This window comes from Nyctereutes procyonoides, unplaced genomic scaffold (genome assembly GCF_905146905.1).
Source record: "Nyctereutes procyonoides isolate TBG_1078 unplaced genomic scaffold, NYPRO_anot_genome, whole genome shotgun sequence".
Taxonomy (NCBI): domain Eukaryota; kingdom Metazoa; phylum Chordata; class Mammalia; order Carnivora; family Canidae; genus Nyctereutes; species Nyctereutes procyonoides.
In genome coordinates this window covers 56,301,471-56,329,360 of record NW_026575020.1, presented here as the reverse complement: position 1 = coordinate 56,329,360, position 27,890 = coordinate 56,301,471, and the positions used below count along the sequence as shown (strand labels likewise).

At 55.9% G+C, this 27,890-nt stretch overlaps 1 protein-coding gene across 3 annotated transcripts; it reads left to right on the top strand.

Moving 5' to 3' along the window:
• Window positions 1-3: 3 nt before the first annotated feature.
• Window positions 4-26,895, top strand: MXRA7 (matrix remodeling associated 7). Of its 3 annotated transcripts, XM_055324889.1 has the most exons (5): window positions 4-289; window positions 14,988-15,105; window positions 18,857-18,953; window positions 20,016-20,096; window positions 22,939-24,285. In XM_055324889.1, exons 1-4 carry the CDS (start codon window positions 23-25, stop codon window positions 20,047-20,049), a joined length of 516 nt encoding a protein of 171 aa, XP_055180864.1. In that variant the 5' UTR covers window positions 4-22; the 3' UTR covers window positions 20,050-20,096; window positions 22,939-24,285. The 3 variants fall into 3 exon arrangements, with proteins under 3 accessions (XP_055180864.1, XP_055180856.1, XP_055180873.1); XM_055324881.1 differs by lacking the exons at window positions 20,016-20,096; window positions 22,939-24,285 and adding an exon at window positions 25,888-26,895; XM_055324898.1 differs by lacking the exon at window positions 20,016-20,096.
• Window positions 26,896-27,890: the final 995 nt, after the last annotated feature.

Genomic DNA, 27,890 nt, shown 5'->3' with positions numbered 1-27,890 from the left:
GCACTCGGGCGGCCGCGGCGCGATGGAGGCGCCGGCCGAGCTGCTGGCCGCGCTGCCCGCGCTGGCCACGGCGCTGGCGCTGCTGCTCGCCTGGCTGCTGGTGCGGCGCGGGGGGGCCGCCAGCCCGGAGCCCGCGCCCCCGGCCGAGGCCCGCGGGACCCCCGCACCGCCCGGCCCCTGCGCCCCGGAGCCCGCGGCCGCGCCGGAGGGCCCGGGGGAGCCCGAGGGCCCGGGGGAGCTCGCGGCGGCGCCGGCGGAGGCGGAGGAGCAGGCCGCTGAGGCCAGGCAGGTACGACCCGGCCCTCCCGGGCGCCCCTCCCCACCCCGGGGCCCGCGCCCCCTCCCCCCCGGCTCGGGCGGGGCCGGGGACCGGGCCCCACTGCCCCCCCCAGCCCCCGCCCCCGCCCCCGCCCCCGCCCCGGGGAGCGCCGAGCCCGCGAGCAAACTCGCGAGCATCCTCCCCCCAGAAGTGCCGGCAGCGCCGAGCCCGCGTGAGTTGTGTGCTGCGTCCTGCTGGGGTCCGCTCCCCGCTCCCCGCTCCCCGCTCCCCGGCTCGGGCACACCCACCCCTCGCCCTGCACCCCTCGGCCCACGGCGGCCCGCAAACACGTGCATGCGGCTTGTTTCAAGGTCTGCAGTAATGAGAGTTGTCTCCATAACGAAAAAACAGTCATACTTTGAAAGAAAAGAAAAAAGAAAAAAAGGAACGCTGCCTTTTCTTGGGAAGCCAGTGTGAAATCCAGACTCCAGAGCCAGTCTCGGGTGGGAAGCGCATAGGGCGGGGCGGCCGGAAGAGGCCTGGCACAAATGCATTTTTATTGTCACACGTGCTTTGGCACTTTTCCCCTGGGGTTGCAGATAAGCCTGGCCTGGATGGAGCAGAGGAGCAAGATACAGCCCTCCTACAGCCCGGCTGAGCACCCCCAAACCGCCCCTCCTGCTTCTGCCCCACACTCACTCCCTACGGTCCATCATCAGCTCCATCACAGCTCCGTTCCGTTCTGACCACTTGCCTGGCTTCAGGACATCCAGAGAGATGTGCACTCATCCCCCCCCCCCCCCCCCACCCCCCCCCCCCCGGCCCCATACACTTTTTCCAGGGCTTCTCTTCACATTCGAAACCTACTTGCCAGGCATGGGACCCACATTTCCAGGATTTGAGCACCCTTGACCCCTACAGGCTACCACCCAGGGCCCTGAGTCCGCCGGATCAGAATGCCTTGTTCTTACTCCCAATCCCCGATTCTTGCACTGGAGGAGGCCTGGAGCAGTTGAAGCCATGAGCAAGCTGCTCTGGTGCCTTGTCCGTGTGTCCACAGCGCCCTACTGAATTTTGCTGGACACAATGGTTTACACTGCAGAGAACCCTTGAGGGGAGAAGGCAGTGAGGCTGGGCCAAGGCTTTTCTCTTTGCTGAGTAAGTGTGCGGGACCCCTCTGAGCAGGCGCTTTGTTTGACAAGTGGGTGACTAATTGTGTCATTAGAGTGGATTCTAACCAGCCGGAGGAGGGCTGTTGCATTCCTCCCAGGGAGGACAGACTGCTCTAGTGGAGGCCCAGTTGCTCCTGCTCACCTGGCCCATGGTGACCGCAGGTAGGGTTCGGGCCTGTGCTGATATGTTAGGTTCGCTCCCAGGTTTGGGATCCTGCCTGCGCTCACAGCCTCCTGGGAGAGCAGAGAGGAATGGGCCTTTCTCAGGAGCCACTTGCTCTCAACCAGCCCTGCCCTACCGTTTACACAGTGCCCTTTCCCACCTAGCAGCAAGTTCTAGATTGAAGTCTGCGATGCCTGTTAGTGGCGCTCAGTAGGGTCTTGATCCTCTGGGTTACAGCACTCCTGAGAGGGCTTTCTATGAGGCCTGTGGGCCCTCAACAGTTCGAGATCTGGTGGGATGGGGTCAATGTTGTTGGTCCCGAGCAGCCCCAGCACAATCTGCCTCTGTCAGGAAGACGCTCTTCCTGTGGGGGTGCATGGGTGCTTGGAAGGACAAAGCACGTCAGAGGGGTTCACGTGCAGGGCAGCTGCCAGATGACTCTGAGAGTTGAGTCTTGTGTCCCTACTCCCCGTGCCACATCCTGTCCCAAGACCATCCCAGTGTAAGAGTTCTTTTTAAGTCCATATCCTCACTCAGGACTCTGGCCCTTCCCTTGTGGGTTTGGATCCCTGATCCTTGCTGAGTTGCTGAGCTCCCCCCTCAACTCCAGCTGGCAAATGCTAAATCATGGCTGAGCCTCAGGCCCTAGGGTCACGTGCCGGGTTGGGGGACACATACCCCTGTCTCCTACTACTCTGCCTTCCCAGTGGAGAGATTACCCCTGAAAGAAGCTGCTAAGAAATTATCTGGAAATGCACAGGGGCATTTTCTAGAGCAGGTCTCACTGCTTTTTTCTGATTATCATATTGGGTAGAAGGACCCTGGGGAAATGAGGCTGAGGGGTGGGGGCGGGGGGGGGGGGTTTGGGCAGCCACCTTGCCTGACTAGTGGTGCTTCTTCTAATCCAATCATCTTTCTGCCCTGCCAGGCCTGGGAGGCCCAGGGCAGCTGCTGCCTCTGATTCACAAAGCTGATTATTGAGAAGGATCCCGAGCCCAGGGAAGCAGCCTTCCACTGCGGCTGCGGGTCACTGGGAAGGGTCCCCACGGTGCTGCGGCACAAAGTAGCATAGTGAGCTGAGACACTGGGCAGCCACTGAAGAAACGGGGAAATGGGGGGTGATCAGCCGGCCAGGTCGGGGAGGCTAAGCAGAGGGCAGAGCTCTATTAGTAGAACCTCTTTCTTGTCATGTCTCCTAGGGGTGCGTGTCGGGGTGGGCACAAGCATGACAGGCATGCCCCCCCCCCCAACAAAGATTCATGGCCAACAAAGTCAAAAATAAGAGCTGGTCCCTTTTAAGGCCAGGAAACAGTGATTTTTGGTGATGTGTAGGTTGTGATTTTAGGATCGCCACGCTTCTTATCTAATGGAGGTGTGGATTCCAGCCAGGCTATGTCATAGGATTCTCAAACCATGGTCAAGGTGAAGGTCAAGGGTCCCCCGAATAGTACTAGAGTTAAGTCGGTGCCATAACTCAGACTGCTTGGCACTCGGGTCCTCCCTCTCTCTGGTCAGCAACCGACTAGACACAGTATCACTAAACACAGAAGAGGCAGGGAGACCTGTCTCAGCTGAAAACTAAAGAGACAAGACGGACAAACGCGATGCATGATCCTTGAATGGGTTCTGGATTGGGGCGGGGGTGCGGAGCATCCTGCAGATCTGTACAGAACATCTTGCAGATAACTGGGATATGTTTCAAATGAACCGGTTATCAGATCATTTTGTTGTCTCCATGCTCAATTTCTTGCATGTGATGCCGGCGTTGTGCTTCTGTAGACCCGTGGCCTTGTCCTTAGGGAGATTGCTGTGTGCCCAAACGTTCAGGGAGGACCCGTCATGATTCTAATAGTTACACGTACACGCCCACGCAAGAGAATGGCAAAATGGCAAAATGTTAACAACTGGTGAATCTAGGTGAAGGACGTACAAGTGTTCATTGTTTTATTCTTCCGATTTTCCTGTAGGTTTGGAATTTCCCAAAGTACAGGGCCGGAGAGTACACTTAACGGTGATGAACGCCGAGAAATGTATAAAATTGTTGAAACATTATATTGTTTGCCTGAAGCTTTTATACCACTATATATTCATTATACATGAAAAAAAAAAAAACACAGTGTTGGGAAAAAGAAACCCAGTGGGGAATTTCTCAGGAAAGGGCTTGGTTTCTCATTCACTCTGGCTGTGTCGGTCTCGTTGGGCTGCGCAGCCCCACCCGGGTGTCCTCACTGTGCAGCTGGGCCCTGGTTCACCTTCTGGAGTTATCCTGCTGTTAGTAGGTCTACAGCGTATCTCCTACCCTCACCATCCTTGTCGCCACAGGTCTCCCCACCCCGAACCCTACAGAGGCCGCAGAGTGATTTAGGAGCAGGTGACTCCCCTCCCCCGCCATCCATCCTGACCTTCGTGACGCATCCTGACCTTCGTGACGCCAACGTGTCCCCACTTTCTGTTCTCTTAACAAAAAACACAGAAGCCAGTGAGTGAAGGGCCAAATAGAGAGTTGGCAGTTGTTCATATCAGTTTGGAATCCTGTCTCCGTCAGCTCAGGCTGCTATAACAAAATACCAGAGACTGGGAGACCTAAACGGTAGACATGTCCTTCTCCCAGCTCCGGAGGTTGGCAAGTCTAAGATCAAGGTGCCAGCTAATTCAGTTCCCAGGAAGAGCCCGCTTCCTGGCTTTCTGTGTCCTCACGTGGTGGACAGAGAGCTCCCTGGTCTCTTCCTCTTCTTATAAGGACAATAATCCCATCCTGGGGGCCCCTACTCTCAGGACCTCATGTAACCCTAGTTACCTCAAAAGGCCCCACCTCTAAAAACCATCACACTGGGGCTTCTCGGGCTTCGACATAGAAATTTGGGGAGGATACAGACATTCAGTCTGTAATAGGTCTAGTGATTTACTGCAAAGGACACTGGAAATAGCCCACACATCCGTTAATTAGGACATTGGATTAATTAGCAAGTTGGTAGAAATATGTAAGGAAAAGCGCAGAACACAAAACAGTGTGTTCACGGTAATTACAGTGATGAACATCACCAAAGAGAGGACGATGCACAGAGCTGCAAACAAGAGTTCAGTGTTCAGCAGTGCAAGAGAGTATTTTATGCAAAGTCGTTTCAGCTCATAATTTTTTTTTTCCCATGTGAGAAAGAAGTCCAGGGACTTTCCTCATGGCTAAACTTTGTTCTTTCTTCCCAAAGTAGTCTTGTTGGCACCCAGAAAATTTAGCTGTCAGTTAGAATTTTCTACTCTGTGGGAAGTAATAAATTTTTAAAGAACATACCTTAAGGAAAAAGCTGCCTAGCTTTGCAGGGTTAGAAAGGAGACGCGGAGCATGCGCCCTTTTACACAGACCCTGTTTGTTGCTCTGTTCTTTCCCGGACCGTCGGCCTAAGCCAGAGTGTGGGAGGGCTGAGTCGGCCCCAGACCATGGGTGGATGTGCCTCCTGAGAAACGCCCAGTTCCCGGTGGCTGAGGCATTCTGGGAGCAACCTAGAGTCCAGCCAGGCTTGGTTTGCCACCGTTAGGGACAGTTGAATGAACCAGGACTTCGTTTTGGGGTGTTTTTTTTTTTTTTTTTTAGATTTTATTTATTTATTCATGAGAGACACAGAGAGAGGCAGAGACATAGGCAGAGGGAGAAGCAGGCTCCCTGCAGGGACCCTGATGTGGGGCTCAATCCCAGGACCCCGGGATCATGACCTGAGCCAAAAGCAGATGCTCAACCACTGAACCACTCAGGTGCCCCTGAACCAAGACTTTGATGGGGTTCAGAAATCTCCTAAAAGGGGCGCTCTGTATGGACTGAGCAGCTTGCTGGGATTGCTACTCCTGGATGCTTGGTCAGAGCCAAGAAGGAGGTCTGGGATGCTGCAACAGGGTGCTCCTGCCCTCCCACCTGGCAGGGAAGAAGGATCGGTCAGGTTCTGCTGGCCATAGTGGGTGAAAGAGCAAATGAGATTAACTGGTCCAAAGGAAACCCAGTATGAGAATTCATGGTACCTGTTTACCTAATATTTTTCCTCCAGGGGCATCTGGGTGGCTTGGTCAGTTAAGTGCCCATCTTTGGGTCAGGTCTGATCCCAGGGTCCTGGGATCGAGCCCCATATCCAGTTCCTGCTCAGCGGGGAACCCACTTTACCTTCTCTTTTTTGCCACTCCCCCTGCTTGTGCTCTCTCTCTTTCTCTGTCAAATAAATAAATAAAATCTTCTAAAAAAATTGTGACTATTCTGAATAGTCATAGGACTTGAGGGAAGCCATATAACCTCAGTTTCCCCAAACTGAAAGGATTGAACTAAAACGAGCTCTGACCTCTCCTAGAGCTCTCTGCAATCCATGCTTATCTGCTTTCCAGTTACCAACTTCTGTTTCAAGGCCTGTGCGTGCAGGGGTGGGTGTGTGCATGTGTGTGCCCGCATCTAGTATTTGCAAGTAAGAACTCCTTGCATCATTATTAACGCTTCGGCCAACCTGACCTCTGGTTGAGACAACCCTGGGCACGTTCTCAGCCAGAACCTCATTCTGGGACCTTGGTATTAAGAGTGTTTCTCCCGGCCAGGTGCTTCTGTGCCGAGGACTCAGAATCTGAGATCAGTCCCAAGACAAGCAAATACCTCCAGCGCAGTGGTGTCCTGTGAAGATCAGTAAACCCTACTCTGGGGTCAAGCCATTCTTATCTTTATTCTTCCTAAAGTCTTGCCAGTTTCTGTGGCCATGGTTGAGGGCTCCTTAGAGACTTTTTTTTTTTAAGATTTTATTTATTTATTCGTGAGATACAGAGAGAGAGAGAGAGACGCAGAGACACAGGCAGAGGGAGAAGCAGGCTCCATGCAGGGAGCCCGACGTGGGACTCCAGGATCACACCCAGGGCCGAAGGCGGTGCTAAACCGCTGAGCCACCCAGGGATCTCCTCCTTAGAGACTTTAAACACTGGTCACCTGTCTTCTGTTGTTATCCCTAAAGTTGGTCATGGTCAGAGTTCTTCTTCAGCCTGGTTGGCCCCGAACACGGTGGTCTCATGTCCCCCGCCCCCATCGTTCTGGTCACAGCAGTCCCTGAGCTCTCCGCCCTATGCTCAAGCGTCTCCATTTATCACCACCCCCCGCCCCAAAATGTAGACACTAAAATTCCACCTAATCCTTGCTGATAAGGGGAGAATGCACATCGCTGCCCCGGGGTGGTTTTTTACGAAGCATTTGGTGCCCTCCAAATCCTCTTTGTAGGAACAATGCCAAAAACCGTTAATCTGATAGGATTGGATCTGGCATGCTTGGCCATCTGAGCAAGAGAGTGTGCCTAGGGCTTATGAATGTGCCCTCAACTGGGATATGAGGTTGGAGTCCAGGATGGCCCTTTTCGTCTGGACGGCTGAACTTGGCCCCCAGCCTGGCTCCTCCTTGCCCCGGGGCGCTGTGTGCTGGCACAGGGAACACCAGATCTCAGTCTCTCCGCCCCTCTCCCCCAGCCCCGACTCAGGAGTCCACATCTTACCCAGGACTCTTGCTTTGTTCTTTGTCCGTGCTGGAAACACTCATGCTCCTATCGAGTGGAGGACTCACTTCTAGACCTGTCTTCCAGAACACGCTGGCCTCTGCCCTTCCCCTGATCCATAGCTGATGGTGCCCAGCCGCTCCCTGAGCCCCACCTCATGTGGCCGGCTGCCTCCTCGAGACCTGCCCGGGGTGGTTCAGTGAGCCCCTGAGACCACCTTGAGGCCACCCTGTCTGTTAAGACTGTTCTGGACACGTTCCCCCCAGAGACCAGCCCCATGTTTATAACATGGAAGCCAGAGCCACATTCTCCTGCTCCAAGCCGTGTGGTGGCCTCCGTCACATACGGAATAAATTCCGAACTCTTACCACGGCCCCGGTGGCCGGCTCTGCCTCCTGTTCCAGCTGTCCCCTCGCCCCCTCCAGCACAGCCACAGTGGCCTTCCCAGTGCTCAGACGCACCGGGCCGCGCCTCCTCTGGAGCCTTGGGACAGGCTCTGGGCCCTGCCGAGCAGACCCTTCCTGGCCTAGACTCACACAATGGCTCCTCTTCACCTTTCAAGTGTCTGTGTCCCTGAGCACCTTTGAGGATACAAACTGGCAATTCATCAAAGGTTTTATCAGCTAGAATTTTGTCTTGAGGCAAAGGACATCAGATCGGTGGTTTTCTCACATTTTTTTAAAAAGCGCTAGATCTGTTTTGTTCTTCTTCAAGCCTAGGTGGAAGTCCAGTGCGTAAAGCAAAAGCAGAACTTCCTTGGGGTGGGGTGGGGAGCGGATCTTGGGCCCTATATTCCCACCCCCCCTTCTTACAGCAATCCCTTCGGTCGCCCCCACAGAGCTCCAGGATAAAAACAAAGCTCAAAACCATCCTTGCCAGGTCCTGTGAACCTCAGAGGACCCCACCCAGACAGAGGAGGGAGGGGGACCCAGAGGTGAACGGGGAAGGGCAGACCATGTGCCCAAGGCCTTGTTCCCAAGGGTGACCCCAAGTTCCAGCCTGCCTGCCCATGGCCCCTCCCCCCCCATGGGCTGGAGAGGAAAGCACCTCCCTGGAGGCATTAGAGACCCTGACCTCAGGGACTCCAGAAGCCCAAGAACCTCAAAGGCCGGGGATTATTTGAATTGAACACGGCAGCTGTCATTTTAGAGTTTTCGTGGGAAAAAGCCATCGTAAGGGTAGCATTTTAAGATGTTCTCAGAGCAAATGAGTTGCAGGAGATTAAGTAAGGTCAAGGACATGGTGCCGTATCGGGCACCGAGTGATTGGCAGGAGCGTGGAGAATGAGGGTGAGTCCAGACGTTTCCAGGCGGGTGGTGGCGGTTGAGAAGTCAAAGCGGAGAGGAAGCAGCAGGCGTGGATCCCCATTCCCAGGCCATGACGAAGTGTCCAGGATGCTGTGACCGCAGAGAAAAACTGGTGAGTTGAGAGGGGCCAGTTTAGGATAAGAAGACGTCAGTCCGTTGTCTCGGGGGATGCGCCTTATCCAGCTGCAAATATGGATTTAGAGGGTTGGCCAGAGCGTCCTCTGCCTGGAGCTGTCACTTAGGCGTGCGGTGGCTGAGCTGTTAGACACGCGGGTGGAGGGAGCCGCCGTGACCTCTGCCAGCCTGCCCTCCCCCCCCCACCAGCCTGCACAGGCGCCCCGGGAGCTGGCGCCAGCTCTGCGCCCTCTGCTCGCCCGCAGCTGCTCCCCTCCGAATGCAAAAGATGAACAGCCTGATTGCCTAATGGAATCTTTCTGGAATGGGGGTTGGGGGGGGGGGAAGAGCCCTGTCAGAGCCTCTCTGCCTGCGGTGGGAGCCGGGCAGCAGCCCCTGCACCCTGCCCATTCTGGGTGCCCACCCCAGAAACCTGCTGCAGACGTGGTGCAGGTGGATGGGGCCTGGCCCAGGCCGCGGAGAAGCCATGGGGGATCGTGCAGGCCCCTTGAGAACTCCCTGCTCTCCCTGTTGGCTGCTGCAGGGGAGGGAGGGACAGAAGTCCCCGTGGAGGTGGACCCGTGGGCCTCTAAAATCACCCTGGGTTATCCAGGCGGCCTGTTGCGACACAGCCGGGCTCAGCCATGGTGCTGGTCACAGGGGCCAAGCAGGTCCTGTGTGCAGGACCCGGGGGCCGAGCCATCTCCTCAAAGAGACGGAAAGATATCTGCTTCTCTGTCTGTGTCTGCCCCCCCCCCCCCCCCCCGCTTCAGCGCCCTGCATCAGGCCTGGATGGGCCAGGGCGGCCATAAATGGCAATGTGCTGCCCGCAGGCTCGCACTGGCTCCGAGAAGCCTCCCTCCTTGGCCTCTGGGAGCCGCTGGCCCCCGTGCTCTGCCTCCCCCGAGCCGTCCCTCCACTGGAGGAAAAGGCGGATTTGGAGAAGTGTGTCGGGACCCGGGAAGTGAGAACTTGGGCCCTGTCCAGTAGTGGAATGCCGGGACTCTGGTCAGTGAGGTGATGGGCTTGGTCCCGGCCCGAGACCGCTCTGGGGACCAGCCAGGATGACGGTAGCTGTCTCAGAGGGCGTCACCCATTCACAGCTTCACGAACCTGATTTCCTCTCCTTAGAGCACGGTGTGTTGGTTTGCCAGGGCTGCCATAACAACGTTCCGCAGACGGGGCGGCTTAGAACACCGACGTTCACTTTTTCCAGAACTGTGAGGTCCAGGCGCGGGCAGGGCCGGTCTCTCCCGGACCTCTCTGACCCTGGCCTGCCGGTGCCGCCTTCTCGCCGCGTCCTCATGACACCCCTGGTGTCTCTCGCATGTGTCCCCTTCTTACACATCTCCTCTTTGAAGGACACCGCTCAGATTGGGTTGGGACCCACCCTCACTGGCCTCACTTTAACTTAATTCCGTCTTCAAAGGCCTTCTCTCCAAATGTAGTCACAGTCTGAAGTACCAGCGGTTTGGACCTCAACTTGTGATTTTGGGAAAGACACAGTCCAGCCCACAACACACAAGGACCGTGCAGCTCGCCCAGGACCAAGGGGACCAGTGGTGACATCTGGCTGGCTTGCGATCAGCGCTCTGAGCAGCTGTGTGGTTGTGCTGCAGCCCAGCTCCGTGGGAAAGCAAGCCCAAGGGTGGAACTCCAGACCTCGAGACCCCCAGGGGATTGCCTGTGGCCAGGGGCAGCCAGCCCTTCGCAGATTCATTCAACAAACACGGAGCCGATGGCCAGAGTTCCTTAACCTACCAAGTCAGGCCTGACATCTCTCACCTGCACTTTTTTTTTTGAATTTTATTTATTTATTCATGAGAGATACAGAGAGAGAGGCAGAGGGAGAAGCAGGCTCCACGCAGGGAGCCCGACATGGGACTGGATTCCAGGACTCCAGGATCACGCCCCGGGCCTAAGGCAGGTGCTAAACGGCTGAGCCACCCAGGAATCCCCTCTCCCCTGCACTTTGAAAACGCTTCTTGGAGTTTCTCCTGCCTCTGATCTTGCCCTCATTACCCCATTCCACTTCCTGCTCCAAAAATGCCAGCCTCTTCCTCTTTCTCCCCATTTAAAAGCTGCTGGGAGCCCATTGTCACCTTGTCCTCTCACAGAGATGGGGAGGCCGGGGTGGAGTGGCCTTGGAACAACCACAGCCAGGGTCTTCTCCGAACTCTGGGACCAGAGCTCCCTTCTCCCCAAACAGGGTCGGGCCATGGGTCACATCTGCATGCTGCTCCGTTGCAGGAGGGGGTCTGTCCTGAGGCAGTGCCCCATCCCCCACCCCCCACTTCCACCTCACACCCCACACCCCACACCCCACCCCTGGGCCCACAGGCTTCCAGGGGTATCCTCCAAAGGAAGGGGGTTTCTGTACAGACAGAAAAAAATGAGTGGCCAATTCAGCACTGTTTTCCAAACTTCACAAAATCTAAAAAAAACAAAAACAAAAAAAAAAAAACCTCTTTTAAATTGCATCCCCGTATATAAAGCCACAGAAGCACACCAGAAATTTTATAAATCGGTATCTCTCTCTACCAGACACGTAACACTATTTATCTTCCATTTAATTTGGGATGCAGGGGTATCCCCAAAGTCTTGGTGTAGTTTTAGGTTTTAATAACTTGAGAAGTGTAAATGCTACAAAACTACAGCACACGTCCGTTGAATATTTACTTATTTAAATTCTTCTTATGCTTAGCTACCTGACATTTGAATGCCAAGTTTTCCATTTTAATTCCTTGTGTGTGCCAGAGTCTGGATGGGTGGGCAGGGGGACGAGTCCTCTCCCCCGGGCACCTTGGTGAGCTGGCCAACCTCCGTTAACGTGATGTCCAAGCTGTCAGGTGTGCATCAAATCCTCGCAAGATCGAAAGGCTGGAATCAGAAATGCGATCCCTCAGTTACTGAAGCTCAGGCCATGAGTATTGTTTTCAAAGTCCAAAAAATCAACTACAGCCATATCTAGCACCAGACTGTGGTAATTACATGAATTTGAATGAGAAACATCAATATATTTAACATGTAAATAGCCTCTCCAGTGTCGTTTTCTTGCTATGTTTGTAGCATTCATGCTTCTGAAATTATTAAAGCTGAAAATGACACTAAGACCTGGGTCGCACATTTTTTTAAGATACCGGTAGCAACCTCTCAATTGCTTTCATAACCCGCCAACGGGGTCACAGCTACAGCTTAAGAAGCAAAAAATAAAAAAATAAAATAAAATAAGAAGCAGCACACTAAAAATAAATTAAATAAATAAATAAATAAATAAGCAGCACACTTCAAAAGTCAAGTGCAAGATTCAAAGGTAGAGCAGCCTCTCCCCGGGAGGGTGTTGGCAGGTCAGCCTTCGCTGGGTGTCCCTTGGGGATAGTGGGGTGTGCCTCAGGTCTTGATTTTCTCACCGTGCACTGCAGTTATTTGTGCAGATGTCTTTCCAACTGGATCACGAGCTCCTTGAGGAAGGGATTGTGCTCGTATCTCTCTTATCTTTGTGTCCGTCACACGTAATGGGAGAATCGACCGCCTCTCTAGTCTCAATATTGGGCTTATTTCTGGGGTCCAGCCCTGAACAGGTTAAGGGCTGTTTGTCTCTCTGTTTTCTCCTCTTCCTTAAAAAAACAAACAAACAAACACACACACACACACACAAAAAAAAAAAAAAAAAAAAAAACCTCATTGACTTCACAGTTCAGATACCCCTGTGTAGCATTTTTAAAATATGTCGAGTTGGGATCCCTGGGTGGCGCAGCAGTTTGGCGCCTGCCTTTGGCCCAGGGCGCGATCCTGGAGACCCGGGATCGAATCCCACGTCGGGCTCCCGGTGCATGGAGCCTGCTTCTCCCTCTGCCTGTGTCTCTGCCTCTCTCTCTCTCTCTCTCTCTCTCTGTGATTATCATAAATAAATAAAAATTTTAAAAAAAATAAAAAATAAAAAATAAAATAAAGTATGTCAAGTAATTCATGCATATTCATGCATATTATTAGAAAATCCAAATATACTGAAATGAATCAAATGAACAGAGAAAGGCTGCCCTTCCCCAGAGGTAGCCCTTCCCCCCAAAGGTAGCCACTGCTAACAGTGCCTTGCGTGTCCTTCCAGAAAACATTTCCTCAGCGTTTGGAGCGTTTATGTGCATCTCCATTCTTATATTTATACCAAGAAGGTTGCCCTTCTCACACTGTGCTGCTTCTTGCTGCTTCCTCTTGGTAACTTATCCTGATGCATTTCTCACATCAGTCTGTACGGTTGCCTGCTTTTTAAAGCACTGTGTTGGGGACGCCGGGTGGCTCAGCGGTTGAGCGTCTGCCTTGGGCTCAGGTCGTGATCCCGGGGTCCTGGGATGGAGTCCTGCATCGAGGTCCCTGCAGGGAGCCTGCTTCTCCCTCTGCCTGTGTCTGCCTCTCTCTGTGTCTGTCATGAAAAAAATAAATAAAATCTTTAAAATAAATAAAAGCACTTTGTTGCATGGCGTATCCACATTGTGATATATTTAACCTGTTAACATTGTGCCGCACACATTAGCCAAATATATTTAACTCTAATATATTTAAAACTCAAAGTCATGAACATGTCATCGTTTCCAGTTTGGCTTCTTTTCTGCTGCACATGATCAGAGTCCTTGTATAAAAACCTGAACAGATGGTTTTCCAGGCCAGAGCAGATCCCTAGAAGTGGGTTTGCTGCGTCAAAGGGGTATCTCCTTTTCCTGCCTCCCCCGAAGAGTCCTGCCCCCTTCCCCACAGCCACAAAGACGCTTTGCTGTGCAAAATCCAGGGGGCATCTGGACAAGCCCCACGTACTGACCGGCGGCGCTCAGGGCAGCGTGGCTCACATCTCGATGGTGCAGAGCTTGATGGACGCTGCTAAGAGAAGTCCTGCTCCTGCCTCCCACCCAGCTCCTCCTGGCTGCACTTTGTGTGATCCAGAGAGCAAGAAAATGACAGGCAACTCAAGGCCTCTCAGGGTTTGCCACTCATGACCTGCTGTTGGGCTTGTGCAAACTTGCAGGCCAGCTTCGCTCGCTCTGTTCTATGAGGGAGCCTGCTGCCGGCCCTTCCGAGCTCCTGCGGAGGCTGCACCCCTGGGAACTGAGTTCCAAAGGCCTGAGCCTGCCGCCCTCTCCACTCAGGCGGCTCACTCCTGTGTGTGCTTCCCTCTCGTCAACCTGCGGGTTTGTGCGTATTGGCTTCCCGTCACAGTTCCCCAGGTCCCTTGTCCCCACCACGCCCTCAGTCCCTGTGGCTGGAGGAACCGCACATCCCGGTACCCCCCGGCATTCCTGCAGGTTGAAGTCACTCCTTCCTCCCAAGAAGGCCATCTTGGGACACTCCTTCCAGCCATCCGTTTATTGAGTCCATTTGAGGGAGAGCGCTGGGCCTGAAGGAGGTGGAGCTCCAGTTTGGGGAAGAAACGCAGTGCCAGGGGCATCAGGGTGGCTTAGTTGGTTAAGCTTCTGTCTTGGGCTCAGTTCATGATCTCAGGATCCTGGGATCGAGCCCTACGTTGGGCTCCCAGCTCAGTGAGGAGTCTGCTTCTCCCTCTGCCTCTGCCCCCTGCTCATGCTCTCTCTCAAATCTCTCATGCTCTCTCTCAAATAAAAATCTTAAAAAATATATTTTTCTCAAAAAAAAAAAAAAAGAAAAAAAGAAATGAGGTACCAGGAGGCAGAGGTGGAGTCTGCACTCACCAGCACAGCTTCTCCGTGACAGCCCCGCCAAGGTGGGCCCCAGGTGCCAGACTTCCCCGGGTGCCCCTCCCTGGTCCTATCAGCTAGAGTGGCGGGTAGGGGTCCCCAATCCCATTACCAAAATGGCATTCAAAGGCTTTGACAAGGGCAGGCCGGGTGGCTCAGCGGTTTAGCACCACCCTCAGCCCAGGGCTTGATCCTGGAGTCCTGGGATTGAGTCCCGCGTCGGGCTCCCTGCGTGGAGCCTGCTTCTCCCTCTGCCTGTGTCTCTGCCTCTCTGTCTCTCTGTGTCTCTCATGAATAAATACATAAAATCTTTAAAAAAAAAAAAAAAAAAAACAAAGGCTTTGACAAACACCCACCTGGAAGGGGTGAAAGGACTGAGGTTCAAAGGTCAAAAGCACAGCTCTCCAGCCGACAGACTCCCCCTTGTCCTCTTGGCCTCCATGTTTTCATGGAGATTATGTGGATTCCACTGCTGGTTGACAGTGGCCCCCACGGGGGTCCTCCTGGCCTCACCCAAAGAACAGGCACCTGTGCTGTGTGGTCATGCTGTCCCTCAGCGGCCCCTTTCTCTCCTGACGTTCTGCCCACCGCTGCCCCACTTCCCGGAGGAGGGCCCTGGCTTCTGGTCCCCCCACTGCTGCGGCACATCCCTCCTGCCAGTGGGCCAGCGTCAGGTCGCTTTCACCGAGGGGTCAGGCACCTGGATGACCCTATCAGAGTGAGCCACCCCGAGCCCCGGGCCCCAGGTGCTGAGTCTCTCCTTGTCTTGCAGGAAGAGGAGCCAGAGCTGGAGCCGGAGCCACAGCCGGAGCCGCAGCCGGAGCCGCAGCCTGAGCCGGAGCAGGATGGCCCGGAGGGACCAGCCCAAGCAGGGCCTGAGGAAGAGGACGGTGAGTGGGACCCGGCCTCCAGGTGCAGCCCCCGGCCCTGTCACTCTGGCTCTTTCTGTCCCCTTTCCTGTCTCTAAACTGTGAGTTGTCTTCCAATACGGAGGACCCGTCATGCCAGAAAACCAAGCACCCTGACCTTCCACTTCCTGCCGCACCTCCTAGCTCTGCTCCCAACACTGTGCATTTCAGTTTCTCACTGAACGTCTCCCTTATGGAGACAAAAGCCACTCACAGGCCGTTACCCAGGTGTTCTGCACGGCGAAGGCCCCACGGGAGGAGACGCCTGATTTCCAAGCAGCTCAGGTACCTGGCCAGCCCTCCCAGCCCTCAGACCCTGGCCGGCCAGGGGGAGGGGGCAGGAGTGACCCTGAGCATGAAGGAAACTGGCCAGTTAGAACCTGAGCAGGTGGAAGGCAGTGGGGTTGCCCTGGGCACCCACGGGGGCCAGTGCCCTGAACAGACAGAGAGCCAAACGCGGTGTGGGTTTCTGCTGGGTCCTGTCGTGTTTTATTGCTTTAAAACAAGCAACAAGAAAGCAGCATGTCAACATTTGTTAAATCTATATGCAAAGTACGTGGAGGACTTAATACTTGTACTCTTGTGTGTGCTTGAAATACTTCATAATTTTTAAAAAAGCAAGACTGTTGCCGTGACTTTCAGCCGACTGCTGGCAGGGGCAGTGGAAAGAGTGGGTTGCAGGAATGCAATGACCTCGGCTGGTGTGGGTGTGTGGACGGGCGGGCGGCCGGCTGCTCTGGGGGGCCCACAGCTCCCCCTGAGGTCCCGCAGGTCCAGGCTCCTGTCAGTGCTGCCTCAGAAGAACAGGGAAGGGCAGGCAGCTGCAGAGGCTCGGGGGCTGGTTCTCCCCAATCATCTGCAGGTTTAGAGACGCATGGCACCTGCGCCTGGGGTCTGTCCCTGCCTCGTGGCCCCCCACCCAGGCAGCTGCAGGGATGATGGAAGTCAGGATCCTGTTAGTGACTCGAGGACCCAGGACCTGTGGCTGCTAGAGGCCCTGGCCAGGACAAGGACAAGGGGAGGCTCACCAGCCTCCCACCCAGCCATGGGCCTTGTCATGGGCCCTCCGTCCTTATCTGACTGCTGCCCCCGGACACCCCCCATCCCCCAGCCGCCTCCTGTGAGCTCTGACAAGGCGAGGGAGGGGAGGTTTAGGGCCCCAGCTGTCAGAGGAAAAGAGGCGTGGGCCCCCAGCCCCTCTGCAGTGAGCAGCTCAGCTCTCGGGCTAATTGATTAGTGTCGCCAAGATGCCCTCCCTAAGCGACTTGGTGATTCACAGAAGGCTACAAGAGGAAGTCCTGCTCCCGGGAGGCTCTCACGTTGAAACCTCCTGGTCTAGCAAAATTGGATGCGACTGTGGATCACTTGGTACACCACATGTGATGTGATTAAGTGAAAGGCTTTTCTGCCTGGCCCGGAAAACATAAAACTAATCAGGCCTGCCCCCTAAATTGAAACCTTGAGTAGTGCCCAGCTGGCAGAATTTTTTGTTTTATTTTTCTAAAACATAGCAACACAGTGACCTTGATGTTGAGGTTAATTGGTTTTCTTTGTCCGTTGCCTCTTCTCGAGGTCCAGAATCGAGTGTTGGTGCGTTGGCTGTGAGCTCATTCTGAGACCGCAGCTCTGTGTCAGGCTTTTTTTTCCCCGCCCCTCTGGCAGGCTTTTCGGAGCTTTCCAGATAACCAGGGACCCAAGCCCCTCCGACAGCAGCTCTGAATTACTCAGCAAAGTGCCCAGATCCCCAGATGCAGGCAGTCCATACCCGGTGCTGTTGGAAGCTCCTGGTTCTGCGGGCCCGCAGGGAATGGTACTTTCCAGCCCTTTGCTGGTCAACCTGAGCGGAGCTCAGCCTGGAGGAAGAGCTGGCCCGTGGGGGCCGGGGTCTCTGGTGAGAGGGGGTGGGAATGGATTCCCGGGTCTCTGCACCAAGCCTCATCTCACCCGGAAGAAGAATGAAGGCCCCTCAGGATGATCCGGCCCCTTTCTCTGCCACCCAGTGCCACTGGCCTCCTTGCTTTGCTGGGTCTGTCTCCCCAGACACCACAGGGCTTGCTCCCTCTCAACTACCACCTGTAAATCCCCTCCTGATGCCACCCCCAGCCTACCCCCAGGGAAACTTCCAAGCAGCCCCCTCGCTGCCCCACTCCCCTGTCCTTTCTGCAGAGCACTCGTGACCAACTTCTAACTGTATTTTACTTATCTTTGCTTGCTATATGTTTTATTCACTGCTAAGTCCCCAGCACCTCGCACAGTGCTCACTAAATATTTGCAGAAAGAATGAAGAGCAAATGAACTCTTGTACAGATGTAGTAACGTCTTCCTAAGGCAAAGCTTCAGCCCCTGGGCAGTTAGCCGGGGTGAGGGAGCCACAAGGGGACTGTGCCCTGGGAGCCGGCCAGCATTCTCCTCCTGGGCGAGGCTTTGGAGAGAACAGGGCCCTCATCACATGACATTTGGGTTCTGAGTCTGCATCCAGAACCTTCTTCCTTCGGCCCAGAGAGAACCTGAATCCAAAGGGCTACGGCCTCCACCCTGGACCCAAATCAGCTTGTCTAATCAAGCGGGACAGGTGCCAGCTGGAGGTCAGGGTGGCCTGGGGCAGGATGCGGAGGTGTTCGAGATTCCTGACATTGGAGTGGCAGAGAGGTACACTCTCTAGAACAGGACTGAAAAGGACTACATGTGTGGGAGGGTGATTTGCTGGCCTTCGCATTTCCCTCAATTCTGTACGCCTTAGTGGAAACTAGACAAAACCAGCCATTCAGTCCCTGTCCTGGGGATGGCCAGGAGCTGCCTGTCCTCCACCTGCTGGGCTGAAAGACCACTTAAGGGCATCGCTTCCCAAGGGGACTCTCTCCTCCCGGATGCTCAGCCCAGGGCTATGCCCTGCAGCGCTTTTCTCCTCCACCCTGCAGCCCGTGCCTGTGTGCCCAGCACCTGCCCTCGCTCCCTGTCACTCCGCTTCTCTGCCCAGACCTCTGAGGTGCCCGCATAAGGCCTTGAGATGGTTTGTGTGTTCTCAGGCAGCTAGGAGTCCGTTCTCTGGGACTGGCAGGTCCCTATTCAGTAACATGTACCGGTTTTGATGCCCAAATTCCAAAGTGTAAAAAACGCTACATCCCTCCCATGCCCTACTGTAGGCTGGATGCATCGTTTCAGATTTCTAATAACCGGCGGGCACCCCAAGCCCCAGAACGCAGAGGATCTCAGCAGAGAGCTCAGGAGTCCCTGTGCTTCCCGGGGGGCCTCGGACCCAAGGAGATGCAGGGGACGTGGCCATCACACAGCAGTGATGGGGGGCTTCAGAGACGAGGGTAAAGCATCCCCCAGACAGCAACTCGGCGGGAGCCTTTGCCAGAGAGGGGCAGCCAGGCAGCTCTGCAGGCAGCTCAGCCGGGTCTTGGGGGTGCCCATCACTGGCTGGGTAGAGCTGCAGGCACGGTGTGAGGAGGGGGACTGATTTCTCTCCAGCTGCTTCGTCTTTGTCCCTGTATCCCCATTTCAAGTTCCAAAGAGCTCCTAAGCTGTCGTGGGATTTCACAGAGTGTGGGAGGAAAAAGGTCGCAAGCTCCTGAGGCCTGGCAGCCCAGCCGGCATGGGGTGGATGCAGGAGAGGATGGGGCCGGGCAGCCAGCCCTTGGAGCCAGCAAAAGGGAACGAGGACCCGAGCCTGTGGGAGGCCCCCTGCGCTCCAGGCCTGCGCGGGCTCTGACCCGTCTCCTCTCTGCAGGGGGAGAGGTCTTCTCCTTTAAATACAGTCCGGGGAAGCTGCGGGGGAACCAGTACCGGAAGATGATGACCAAAGAGGAGCTGGAGGAGGAGCAGAGGTAGGCCGCACACCTTCCCTGCGGGAGCCCCCCCCCCACGCCGTCTTGCCCCTGCCCTGCCCTCGGGAGGGGGGGAGCCGAGCTGGGCAGGAGAGGAGGCCCACCTCTGGCCAGCCTCCTGCCCCACCCCCACTACTCCTTTATTTTGGTTTTCGGGGTTCTGTCCTGCTCCATCAGCCTCGGTTTCCCCGGAGATGGGCCCCTTGGGGAGCCCGGGAAGAGGGCAGGGCGGCTGAGCCCCTCCCCTGCCCGCCTCGCCCCACGAGCCACCCGGGAGGAGCCTGGAGCAGAGCTGGCTGTTCCCTCACACGTACAGTTCATGACAAAACCGATCCATCACTTGGGGACAGGGTGTGATTCTTCCTGCTCATCCGCTCGGCAGCTCCCCTGCCCCCCTCGCCCGGCGTCGGCGCTCGGTTTGTTCTGCTCCACGGAGCTCCCACACAACTGCAGCCGCCTAGCTTCTCAGCTGTAGGACTGGGCCCCCCCCACACCCCGCCGGGCACCCACTGCACACCGCGGGCCTCCGTCCCCAAGTCCTCTCCGCACCAGCCCGCCGGGGTGCTGAGGAACGCCCTGGAGGCAGCAGGACAGCTGTGCCAGGCCACGGGAGAGAACGGTGGTCGGACTCCAGCGGTCCCCCCACGACCCCCCAGTTCAAACTGGAGTCTCAACGGGAGCCCAGGCTCATAGGCTTGTGGTGACCCCCACCTGCTCCTTAGCACAGGCTGGGGTCCTAGGGTCACAGAGGACAGGAGGGCTGCTTATTCGAATGCACAGCTCAGCCACCCATTTGGTGCCGCTGGTCAAGCCACTCAGGGTTCCTCGAAAGTCAGAAGCCGCTCTGCCCAGACCCCCATTTCCCCTCCTGCAGCTGCCACCAGCTCTTCCAAACCTGGCCTGGAAGGCTCTTCCCGTGGGGTGGAGGGGTGGCAGCCCGGGCCCAGCCTGAGGAAGATCCTGAGCAGGGGAAGGTGGCCTCCAGGGGAGCCCCCGGCCCCCCACTCGGTGCTGGTGACACTGCCTCTGGGTGTGACCCAGTTTGCTGCCTTTATATTTCAGGATTGAGCTGACCTCTGACCTCACTTCCCTGTAGCAAGTTCCTTAGGTCCTGAGCCACACATATTCTTGCAAATCCTTTTGGTAAGGAGATTGACTTCTCAGACCAGTGGTGCTTCCCTCCTCCTGTCTGTTAACGTGTCCCCAACACGACTGGCGCGGTCTAAACCTCCCCCCTCCGCCGCCTCCATCACCAGTTGATACATTGTGTGCACGGCGCGGTCTCGCTCTCCGCCAGCACGGGGGTCGGGGGTCGCTGTGGGACCAGGTCCCTCTGTCCGGGCTACGGGGTTCTGGGAGCCCAGGGGACACAGGTCCCTGGTGGGCCTCGTGGACCGGCTGGTGGGGAGCTAGCGCCCCCTTGTGAGGCTGGGGCAGAACTGTCGTCCCTCAGGGGAACTGCTGGGTGTCCCCCTGCCACTTCATCCCAAGCTGTGGGACAGGCAGGTTGTTCTGGTCAGAGGAAGGGGTGGCGGAGGCAGCGCTGTTCAGTAAGCTCAGAGTGACCAGAACACGGCCACTCTTTGGTTTTCCCGTTGCAATGGAGACCACGTGGCGCAGAGGGCCCAACAGAGTCAGTATCGGTCCCTTAACAGGAAACGTTTGCAGGCCCTGGATTAAGGATGGGGAGCGCTGGGTGCACCTGCGATCCCGCGAAGGTCCCCGTGGACGGAGCCAGGTGCTCGGGCAGGTGCCTGTGGATGTGAGGGTCAGTGAAACTGGAAGGACCGGTTAGGGACAGATGCCAGGCCTCAGGCGGGGGTAGGGGGTGTCAGGTCTCCAGGGTTATGGGGCTCAGAGCAGGCACCCCAGAAAGAGGGAGGGGAAGGGAAAGTCCCTTCTCTGTTATGTTTAGAGAGCAGACCCTGCATCGCCCAGGAAGGTCTTTCCCACCAGGGTCTTGGGGGACCTCTGGGGCATCGAGTCACACTTGGCTACTCCGTGGGGTGGAGACTGTGCCCCAGGGCAGCTCTTGGGGTGAAGGAGGAGATCTCCTCTGCTCGTCTGCAGGCTGTGCCCCAACTTGAGATGAAGGGGCTAGTGGACTTCATGGCCCTTAAACACACGGTCCCCGCAGAGTGGAGCTGGAGTTCACGTTCATTTTCATTCCTGTCCTTCCCCAGCATGCTCCCCACGGCTGCTGCACGCATCTGCCTGCTGCCTCCTGCCCCTGCATGCGCCCCCGGCCAGCTCACCCAGCTCACGTGGCACTGCATGGGGCCTCGTGACTCACACACCTCTTGCAACTGCTTCTGTCCCTCTCGTGGTGATGCTTGGGGTTGCAGAGGCTGGCGAGTTTGGCTCTGTCTCTCCATCTACAGCTCAGTAGTTCCCGTGTGGCCCCATGAGAGCCGGCGGGTGCAAGCTTGTTCTGGTCCCAGCTCGTCCCAGCTCGGTCTAGGAAACTGCCCTGGAATTCTAGTATGAAAAAGAACACGTATATTATCGTCAAATCACTAAAGCCACAGGCCGGCCAAGTATGCTCTCTTCTTTGCCTGTCAAATTCTTTCCGACCGCACTCTGCCTGTTTCTAATCCCTTTCCTGGCACTCTGGGTCCCGGTTGAGTTGCAAGCTAGTTCACCAAAAAATGCTGCAAATCCCTGACTTTAAATTAACTCAGCCACCAGAGCAGTGGTATCCAGAGCCCAAATCCTTAGCGGTCACACGGTCCAGCATTCCCTAAAGCCTCACTTTATAAATAATTTTCAGGGCTTAGCACTTAGGAAGCAGGACTAAAATCAAGACCCCAGATCATTCCTCTGCGTGTTTCAGTGGACAGTCCCACTCTTGGAATTGCTTGTAGATTCAGGTTCCTTGGGCACAAGAGGCAGATAAATGGTCAGGGTTCCAAATCCAGAGCTGGTGGCTGCCTAAGGAAGACTCTGCTCGGTCACTGCCTGCCCCCTCCGCCAGGCCTTCTCCTGGGGCCCAGGGCTCACAGGCGTCCCTGGCGTTGCCACGCCTGCCTGGCTGGTGGAGGGTGCCTTCCCATCGCAGCTTCTCTGGGAGGTGCCACGTCCAGCCTCAGTGTGGCTGGGACAATGGGCTTTGCAGGCTGCTGACTGCGCCTCCAGCTCCCAGAGCTAGTGAAGCTGGGGAGCTTGGCAGGAAAAAGCACCCCCGTCCCCTCCTCTCCTGTGTGCCGTCTGTTCTTCCCACCTCCTGGTCCAGAGGACAGTGTAGACCAGGCTGGCTCTGATAGATGGGAACCTGGGATCCCAGCGCCCCCGCTCCATTCTGAAGGTCCACAGAACGTCCTGACCTTTCTGGAAAAGGACACGACTCTGGTGGAAGGTGCTTAGTGCAGCAGAGCAGGCGAGGGTGGGAGGCGGCCCCGGGAGCCCAGGCTGTGGGACATTCTGGCATCCACAACCTGGTGAGTCCGCGAAGGATTTGCCGGTATGAATGTCTAGAAACACGCGTGACTCTGACCTCCAGAAGAGGGCGCCAGAGGGACAAATTGAGGGCCTGCGTTCCCTCGGAGAGACTGCGAGCTTCTGGGTGTCATTTAGAAAAGGTGCGCGTGCATCCTAGGGTGCCAGTGTCCCCAGAGGCAACAAAACCCCACCAGCGGGAACAGGAAATAGTCGAGTGTGACAGGACAACCTCATTGGGGGTGGGGGGGCAAAGGTCAGAAGCACCCCGTATGTGACCTAGAGTCGGCCCCACCTCCCCGCTCAGGGTCCCGGTCTGCCCCCCTTAACTAAATGCCTCCGGGACTCAGGACTCAGAATGGGGTTTGGCAGGCTGCTGAGGGCCGGTGCCGGGTCAGGCGGGCTCTGGGGAACAGTGTCCTGCTGTAGCCTGGCTTCTGCAATCCCAAACATCCTCCTCCTCATCCCCATTTCCCCCTTCCTCCCCCACCATCCGGGTAAGATGGAAGAAGTAAAATAAATGATCTTTTCTCCCTATTTCTCTTTACAGAACCGAAGAATAATGAAGTTATCATTAGCCTCCTGCTAAAGGCTTTTCCTTTTGGCATCTAAAAAGCTTGAGAGATAAAATGGAAATCCCCAGAGCGGAGCCACGCAGGCTCCCGGGTGCCTCTGGCCTGCACAAATGTGCTGGGACCCAGCCCCTCCATCAGGACCTGTCCCTCAGCGGGGAGGGTGCCGGGAGCGCCTTGGCCCCCCGTGGTAGAGATGCTCCCCCCTGTTGGTGTGGATTGCTTGGTTAAGCAAGGGTTTCGTAGACTTGGATTTGTCTTATCACCGTACCCTGCTTTCCCCTCGCCCTTCACACCTGTGCTATCACCAATGGCAGCCACCTTGTCATTTTAAAACCAGCAGAGCTTCATCCCCGCCCCGCCTTTTCCTTCACTGGAGCCAAATTGTGAAAGACTCTGAGGCCTGCCAGACCAACGAGGCAAAGCTCCTGTGCTGGCTAGCTGGCTCAGGGATGGTGGACGTCCTCCTTTCCCTGGAGGCCCACTTCCCTCTTTCCATCTGGGGGGCTCGGGTGTTGGGGGTGAGAGAGGAGAGTCGCAGCGGCAACAGTCCTATTACTGGCCCCACAGCGGGGAACCAGCGCCAGCTATCGATTTGTGTGGCCCTTAGACTTCCTTTAGAGGAGGCTTGAATCCGCCCCTCTTGTGGCTTGAGAGGCCTTTTCACTGATGGCTCTTCCCAGTGCAGCCGAACCTCCACCTCCGCTTCGGCAGAAGCAATAAGACTAGTTTGCTTGAAATAGGTTTCTTGACGATTATGCCTTTTCCTAGAAGGTTTCGTAGGTAAGTTAGAATTTCACCAGATAAACGAGGTCAGCCCCAGACCCGTTTCTTGGAATTTTATATTGGACAATATTTATACTATACCAGCCTAATCTGCAGTTTTTAGATGTGTTGGTTAAAACAGATTTTTTTTAAAGCAGTAAGTTTATAGAAAAATTTGTTCCATTTAATGGAAGGCCGGGATGCCACCCCCTGGGCCATGTTACATTCCCAGCCACCTTCTCCTCTGGTCCTAAAATCTTAGGTTCAGAGGCGTAGTGCAGAAAGGGCACCGTGTGCAAGCCTCATCGAGCCACGGGACGAGTAGACCTACCCTGGTTAGCACACGTGTCCCCACGCAGCAATAACAGCAGCCTCGTCCAGGCTGGGATCTTACTGATACAGTAAGTAGGTGACTCCCTCCAGGGTAGTTCCCTAATAGTTAGTTGTCTGGAATCCTGAACGTGGCTTGTAGGCACCAAGCCTCATCATGTACTCCCGATGGCTTGGATCTGTGTGTTCAGCCTTTGTTCAGCCCAATAAACTTTGAGTAGATGACCTCGGTTACTGTGTGTTCTTTCAGTTTTGCTGTGTTTTTAAGAAAGTCTCCTCTGAACCCATTAAAACATGAGCTCGCTCTCATTTTGATGCCTGTTACTCTCTAGCAGAGGAGGAGTCCTAGGTCTACCCCAATGCCCAAGCGCCACAGCCGTCAAAAATACCTGAGAATCTGTGTGCATGCGAGGTGGGCGGTGGGGGGTTGTGATTCCATCCAAGTTGCTCAGCACACACACAGCCTTTCAATTCACAGTGCTTTCTTCGGACTGTAGGGTACAGAACACCTACGGCAGGCTCCTTCTCCTCCACACAGAGGAGAAATCGCATTCCCAGGGTGACCGAGAGAGGCTGGGATTTGGGACTTCAATATTTGAGTTTCTAGATGCAGCTCTAGCCAGAAAACCAACTTCTGGTCGAGAAATACGGGGTCACCACAGAAGGAATCCATTGGGACACACATAAGCCCAGACACTGGGACCCCACGCCGCCCCAGGCAGCATTATGGGTGCTGGGTGGCCTGGTGGTCATTCCAAAGCCCTGCCACGGGGGACACACGGTGTGTGTATGCAGGGAGGGGCCGAGAGGGCCGGGTGCGGGGTGCAGCTGCCCACACAAACCACAGAAACCAGAGGCCAGCTGTGCTGACGGCACCGCACATGGAGCGGAACGGGCGAGCCCCAGGCCGCAGCTGCCCTCTGCGCTTGTGCCCCGTGCCCCACCCTTGCAAAATGTTTGCACTCCTGGGAGTTGTCCCATGCGGGTCAGATGGTGTGGCCGAGCCTCATAAAGATAAATACTTGGGTCCCAGCTGCCCATCCAGTGTGGGCCAGCTCTGTGGTGGGAGGGACGGCCCCCCCACTGGCCATAAGGTATGTGGGCAGAACAGAAGCAGGCGCCCCTTCCTCCGAGCAAGGAGACCCCGTGGGCACTTCCGCCCACACCCCTGCTTCTCAGCTGCTAATGCTTTCTGCCCTCACCCCTCACAACTGAGGCTGCTGCTAACACGTTCCTTCATGGGCTCACTCTGGGGCCACTTAACAGAAGGGGCCTCCCCCCATCGACCCCCCTCCCCCAGGACGTGCCAAGTCAACACTTGAAAGGGGGCCCCAGGGAAATCTGGGTGGCTCAGCAGTTAAGCATCTGCCTTTGGCTCAGGTTGTGACCCCGGGTCCTGGGATCGAGTCCCACATCGGGCTCCCTGCAGGGAGCTTCTCCCTCTGCCTGTGTCTCTGCCTCTCTCTGTGTCTCTCATGAATAAATAAAATCTTTTAAAAGAGAGAAAGAGAAAGAAAGAGAAAAAAGAAAGGAAAAGAAAAAAGAAAGAGGGCCCCCTGGGGGAAACAGAGGCACAGGATCCCACACGTTCACTTGGGTCCCCAGACCCGTGGGGCAGAACCAAGACTTAGAGCCTGCTTTAGGACCTTCCAGCGGAGGTGGTTCGGCCAAGCCACCTCGTGGGTTTTGAGTGGGTTTTGCTTCTGTTTGACTTTCTCCTTCCTGGAAGGCAGGCACAGCAGCGGCCGAGAGCAGGGCCCCAGCCCCGGCGCGCTCGGCGTCCCGCACCCTGCGCTGGAGCACCTTCTTCCTCTCTCCTCTCTTCCCCACAGAGTGCAGAAGGAGCAGCTGGCGGCTATCTTCAAGCTCATGAAGGAGAACAAGGAGACGTTTGGGGAGATGTCCGACGGCGACGTGCAGGAGCAGCTCCGGCTGTACGACATGTAGGCCGCCTGGCCCGCGAGGCCCTGTCCCTTGCCGGCCCGCCTTCAGCAGGCCGTCCCTCCGCCTACGTAGCCGTAGAGGTGTATCACACACGGATTGAGCGGTTCCCACAATTTAGGCCTCATTTTACAGGAATCAGTATCGTCTTCAGAGTTCGACTTGTTTGCTAAGAGAATGCTCCCCTGCTGCTCGCGCCCATGCAGTTACGGAAGCTTCCAGAAAGCCTTCTGAGGCAGATTGAGGGCACAGCGTTGTTAGGCTGGACACCCAGGCAGCAGGACCCATTGCCCATCTCCCCCATAGCACCCCTGAATCCTTTCCACACCAAGTGCCCGGCGGGGGTGGGGGTGGGGACTGTGCCAGGGGCGCCCAGCTGCTGCCTGGGCCGGCTCTGAGCGTCCTTTTAGCAAAAACTCTAACTCAACACCCACCTTCCATGCTGGAACAGGTCAGTGTTCTCAGAGTTGAGACCCCCTGAGAGCTTCTCCCATTTAAGCGTGAGACTTCCTTCACCCACGAGGAAGGCAGGCTCATTTGAGTTATTGTGCACCCAGAACGACGCTCGCTGCTAGAGAGCAGTCAAGGCTGCGACATGGTGCCCACCCTTAGGGGGACTAAGGTCGCCCAGAGAAAACACGCATGTGTGCAGGGAGGGAGCATCTCCCCAGACAGCATGCAAACCCCAAGGTGACTTGATGGGACAGTGTCTGGGAGGCCTTAGGGGGTCAGTCCCCTCCCAGGGGTCAGCCAGCGTGGGATGATGCAAATGCAGCAGCTCCCTGGGCTGCACAGGCCCTGGTTTCTGTTCACCCCATTAGCAGGAAAACTCATAGTACGAGGAGTTGGGGGCGGGGGGGGGGGCATCTGCTAAAGAGAGGACCTATGAGGTTCTTACCAATATTTTGTATTTGCTGAAATAAAGCTAAGTCAACACAATGAACTCAAGCCTTGGCGTTTTGCACACCTCACATTAGTGATGGCGGGGGCGGAGTTACTCTCCCTCCATCCTCCTGCTGGCTACTAGAATTCTCCTCGGGGACCTCCCGTCTGTTGCTATAATTCCTTTTTGCTTCCTTGTCCACAGTCCCCACAGGAGGAGGGTCTGCTCTCTGTTCTGTCCAAGTGTCGGTGGTTCTTTCTTCTTAAAAAATTATGTCACTTTTTTTTTTTTCTTAAATTATGATTTTGGAGTTCTTTGCTCCCTTTGTCACACCCCCCCCCAGGGGCGCCTTCTACATCATTTCATCTTCCCTCCCTCTGAATGTGGGCTGCGGGCAAGGCCGCCTCCCCCAGGGCCGCCCTGCCCTTCGCATTGCCCTGCTGCCATTTTATCAGCCTTCTTCTTCTCCTGCCTGGATCCTTCTTCTCTGATTACACCAAACAGGAAGGACTTGTGGGTACTCGAGTCAAAATTCCCATGGCTATGGGAGGTAAACTCAAGGAACGTTGTAACCTTGGATCAGCTAAGATGTTCCAATGGCACATTCCAACTTAAGCCAGAGGGGAGCTGGGTCACGGAGGAGTCCAAAGGCAGAACAGGCCCCAGCTTGCAGTTCCCAGGGCTCGGTCTTCCTCCCGTTGTGGCCTTCTGCGGCCCACTGGCTCTCCTCGTGCTTGCAAGACGGCTGCAGGAATCCGGGGGTCACATCCAGATGCAGGAAAACAAAGTGGCTCTGGCTTGTGTCTCTAGTAGGAGTTAGGGAACAGGTGCACCTGCAGCCCTCCTCCCCCACCTCCCTTCAGGTCCCAGTTGGCCAGAATAAGCCATGTGTTCACGCCTCAACGATCTACAGCAAGGCTGGCCATGGCTGGCTGGGATTCAGGCAGTGTCCCCTGAACACAGGAGCAGAGAACTGGGCCCCATCGGGAGTCTGTGAGGAAGGGATGGGGG